Consider the following 4764-nt stretch of genomic DNA (forward strand, 5'->3'; position numbering starts at 1 on the left):
AAGAAATTCTTAAATTATACTTCGACATTTTGCTCGACTCCCTTTCAAGTTTTTTTTTTTTTTTTCTTTCTAGTACACAAATAAAAACGGGGTTCTTCAATTACACTACTTTTATTATGCATGAACCACAAACCTTACTCGATAGTAGCATCTCCTAGAAGGATATCGACCGAAGACTGAAGCAAAATATGGTGTCATTCTTACACTTTAACAAAGCTCTCTCTTGGTCCACCTGCAAGTGATACATGATACTAGTGTTTTTGAATAATTACTGTGGTTTTTGTGCAGCACAAGTTTGTGGTTTTCACGATGGACTTGCATTCCATCAGTTTGCCACTACCGATATCAACTTTATACGTCGTCACTGTCGACTTTGAATTGGCTGGGAGTTATGATCGACTCGTTTTCTGTCCAAGTTTGAACAATTTGATTTGGTTAGTTTAACAAATCAAGCAGCATTGTACCAACAGGAATGATTGTCATCGAGGCATCCACAAGTCTTTAAGTTTTTTTTAATCCATAGCATGCACTAAAAGCTCTTTTCTCTTTCGTTTTAAAACTGCCAATGCATATCTCAATCAAAGTGATTGGAATGTGTCCCTTTAATTTTGTTTTAGGGCGAATAAGGAAAAAAAAAAAAAAAAACCAAAGAAATGGCTTGGGGGAAATTGCCCTTTAATACATGTCAAATCTTTTGATCCACTAAAAAGATTAACCTGTAGTACTATAAAGTCTTTTTTTTTTTTTTTTTTGGGTCACTGAAGAGATTACTAAACATAAAGTCTGGAGACACAAAGAATGCTAAACCATTTCAATTTCCACTTGCTAGTCGCTACAAGGCCGTGATTCTCTATATCCTACACTAGGGAGGAATCTAGTAGTACATCTCCATATCCAGCAGTAGATTTCAATCGTCCCATTTTCCCTTCCCTTCCCTTCAAATCTCTCTGCTCTGCTGCCCTTCTCTTTCAATCAACTCATCCATTCCACCCCTTTTCCTCTTTCTGCTTCATCACGAGCAGAGGCAGACAACACAATATGCTAAGATCTCCAGAACTTCCAGATTGTTTTTATTCATGCAATCCTGTGTTAATCACCCCCTCTAGCCGAACACCTCAGCACTCGCTATATCTTTCAAATCTTGATGATCAAAATTTCCTCAGATTTTCGATCAAGTATCTCTATCTATTCAGGAAGTCTGTAAACATTGATTGCCTTAAAGTTGCTCTCTCCAGACTTCTTGTATATTACTATCCATTAGCTGGGAGGTTAAAGAAAAGCCCGGAGAATGATCATAAACTTGAAGTTGAGTGCAATGGAGAAGGTGCAGTGTTTGCTGAAGGTTTTATGGATTTAACTGCTGATGAGTTTGCTGAAATTTTCCAAAAGCCAAACAGGACTTTTAGGAAACTCTTGTACAAGGTCGAAGCTCCAAGTTTCTTGGATATGCCTCCTCTAGTAGTTCAGGTCAGCTTCTCAAAATGATCCTTTCAGATTTTCTGTTTTTCATAGTGAACATAATATAGTCATCGTACCTATCAGATAATTGATAATTAATCCGGAATACTACTTGCTAATTCTTCATTTTTTTTGTTTCCTAATATGGCTTTTGGCTCTCGAATTAATACTCCTTTTGATTTTATTTTAGTTTTTGATTTGATGGTATCTGCAGGACAACTAGTGTGTCCAATGTTAGAAGTTCACTAGTATTAGAACGCTAAGGAAGTAAAGAGTCAACCCATATATTAATTAAACTATTTTGTTGGCTTCCAAAATAGTTTTGCCTCTTGATTATCTTCTCACCATTTATTCTTGAATGATTTCAACATCGGATGATGCTAACAGATAGCAAGGTGAAAAGGTACTAGTATTGTATATTCCATGTTTGTTCGGAGATGATCACCATTCACTGCTTAGGAATTGAAGCTGGTTCAAATATGCAAAATAGGATTTACCAATTATAGAATAAATTTGGGAAAGGATTTGCATACCTCAAGAAGAAAAATTTTTTTTTTTTTTTTTAAGGTCCTAAGATAACTCAAATTTCATTATCAATCAAACATCCCGGGTGGAGATGGTTCCAAGACAAACATGTGGAACTTTGCCTCGGCCAACACTCCCAAACTGAAGCAGCTTAAAGAAAGTTTCCCAGTCTTTTGTTTTAACAAAAACCTTCATATGATCTCCACTGCATGTAGGGTCCCCCTGTTGTCTTTTTTGCTGTATGCAATCCCAAGTTCTTCATACACCATCAATTCTCTTTTCTATTTATATCATCTTTACATTTTACTCTTCGGCCTCCTCCTCCTTTTGGAGAACTAATTTGGCTTCATCATGGTTCATTTTCCGGTTTCTGAGCTCTCCTTGTACCAAGTACCGTACTATAAAATCTGGCATGTAAATGTAATTCATAAATCTGTAAGAAAGGACAAATGTAATTTATAATTCTGCGGGAGCACGTTTTTTCAATCAGTTTTTCTACTTCACATGTGTCAAATCGATATAATACATTTTTTTTGACAAAACTCAAGAAAATAGCAATCTAAACGGGCTCTAATAGTGTTGTTTGTGCGCTTACCCAAAACGTAAAATCGTGTTACACTCAGACATGCTGGTTGATTTTTCGTCCAAGCTTTTCTAGTGCCATCCGTAATGGCTGGCTCAGCTATTGATTAGTGATAGCCTTATCTGTTTTCTATCAAAATCAAAGAAAAGAAAAGCAATAAAATTCCTACCCACCTCTAGCTACAACTTAGCACAGTATAACTTAATCAACAACATAAAAATATGTAGAAAAAAAAGAAAAAAACAAATCTGGGCTACCCTGTTGGATAAGGAAAATATTAATTGATGCATAACTGCTCTGAGTCTGAGATAAGTCCTGGCTCCAGCATGTGGGTGTCCCCCCACGAACTCTGCAGCAATCGATATTGGCTTTCTTTCTTCTGTTCCTTTCATTAGCTCGGCTGGTGCGGTGACCCTCAATCTTTTCTTTTTTTCTCAGAATTTATCAAATGACAGGAGTACCCTCGTCATAATTTCAATATAATATACCCTCACTTTTGCCTAATTTTCTTTTTTTGCTTTTTCACTGATGCCAGGTCACCAACCTCCGTCGCGGAGGAATGGTTCTCTGCACCGCGATCAATCACGGTCTCTGTGATGGCGTTGGCACGTCCCAGTTCCTGCATGCTTGGGCCCACCTGGTCACGAGACCTAACAGTGATCTACCAATCACCCCTTCCCACTTCCGTCACGTGCTGAAACCCCGAAATCCTGCACAAGTTACTTTCCGTCACCCCACATTCACCGAATCAAAACCCGACAACCCCATTTCTCGATTGGACCCCAACATTTACCAATATTTACAATCTCAACCCCTTGTTCCCGCATCCATAACTTTTAACCCCTCCGAAATTCTTAACCTCAGGAGGCAATGCATGCCCTCGCTAAAATGCACCGCCTTTGAGGTCTTAGCATCTCACACGTGGCGATGTTGGGTTAAAGCGCTCGGCTTGCCATCCTCAAATAAAGTGAAGCTTCTGTTTTCGGTGAATATCAGAAAAACATTAAACTACGAAATCCCGCAGGGCTTTTATGGGAATGCATTCGTGCTGGGATGCGCCGAGGCGACGGCCCAAGAATTGGTGGAGGACAACCTGCATGGTGGGGTGAAATTGGTGCAACATGCAAAATCGATTTTAACCGGGGAATATGTGAAGTCTATGATCGATCATTTGGAGGACAAAACGTTGAAGACGGACCTTTCTTGCAGCTTGGTAATTTCCCAGTGGTCAAAATTAGGATTAGAGGACTTGGATTTTGGGGAAGGAAAGGCTTTGCAAATGGGCCCTCTAACTAGTGATATTTACTGCTTGTTTTTACCGGTTATCGGAGATTGTGATGCTATTAGAGTTCTTGTGTCGATGCCGGAAAGCGTGGTGGATAAGTTTGAGCATTACATGACCAAGTTTTCTTCACATGATAGTGAACGAAATGGACCAGATGCAAATGGTCTCGACAATGTTGAGACGAATGGATTCTGAGCTAATTGAAAATTTTAATTCTTTTTTGTTTTTAAAACTTTGTACTTGGAGATTGGAGAGTGACTAGTAAATGTTGCTTGCATTTTTGTGTATGGTATTGAGGAATCAATAAGCTAACTGGTTAAATTAAAATCTCTGTCCGATTATCATGTCTCTTTTATTTTGTGCTTTTTCCGTGACTTTGTAGATCGTAGCCCTTCATTTTCTCCTCCAATTGAAGAAAACGTTTACTATTTTACCAGAATGTTTTCCAGGAATAATATCTAAAAGATTTTTCCCACTTGCCTTGCAATCTCCTCCATGTGGTTTTCTCTGTTTCTTGAGACCAAATTCATGTCATTGTCTTCTAACAATATGTCTTGTACGAAATCAACTTACTTTTCCCCAAACTATCGAGAATATAAAAGGATAGTGGTCTCAAGAACATGAGGCCACATGTAATTTTCATTAACCTGTCCTCCCACTCTCCTTGAAAAAATCGTTGCTAAGAGCATTGGTAACCTCCAGTTCCACCTCTTCTAACATCTCTGTCTGTCCATCTTTGGCCCATACGCAAAGTGAAGCATCACTCTCGATCCTCTGTTTCTGTGTCCTGGTGTGCTTTCTAAGCTCTAGCTAAGCTACTTGCAAGTCCCTTTTTACATCAGCAGTCAACATTTGTCCTTAATCTAAACAGGCACGGGATTAGGTTTGTGCTTAATGCTTATGATAGGCTGAC

The 4764-nt window shown here is 38.7% G+C and overlaps 1 protein-coding gene across 1 annotated transcript; it reads left to right on the forward strand.

Annotated features, from left to right (window-relative positions):
* Positions 1-831: 831 nt before the first annotated feature.
* On the forward strand, positions 832-4158 carry LOC113749707 (fatty alcohol:caffeoyl-CoA acyltransferase). The gene is made up of 2 exons (XM_027293533.1): positions 832-1467; positions 3102-4158. Exons 1-2 carry the CDS (start codon positions 1039-1041, stop codon positions 4044-4046), a joined length of 1374 nt encoding a protein of 457 aa, XP_027149334.1. The 5' UTR covers positions 832-1038; the 3' UTR covers positions 4047-4158.
* The last annotated feature ends 606 nt before the right edge of the window (positions 4159-4764 follow it).

This window comes from Coffea eugenioides, chromosome 10, assembly GCF_003713205.1.
Source record: "Coffea eugenioides isolate CCC68of chromosome 10, Ceug_1.0, whole genome shotgun sequence".
Classification (NCBI taxonomy): Eukaryota; Viridiplantae; Streptophyta; class Magnoliopsida; order Gentianales; family Rubiaceae; genus Coffea; species Coffea eugenioides.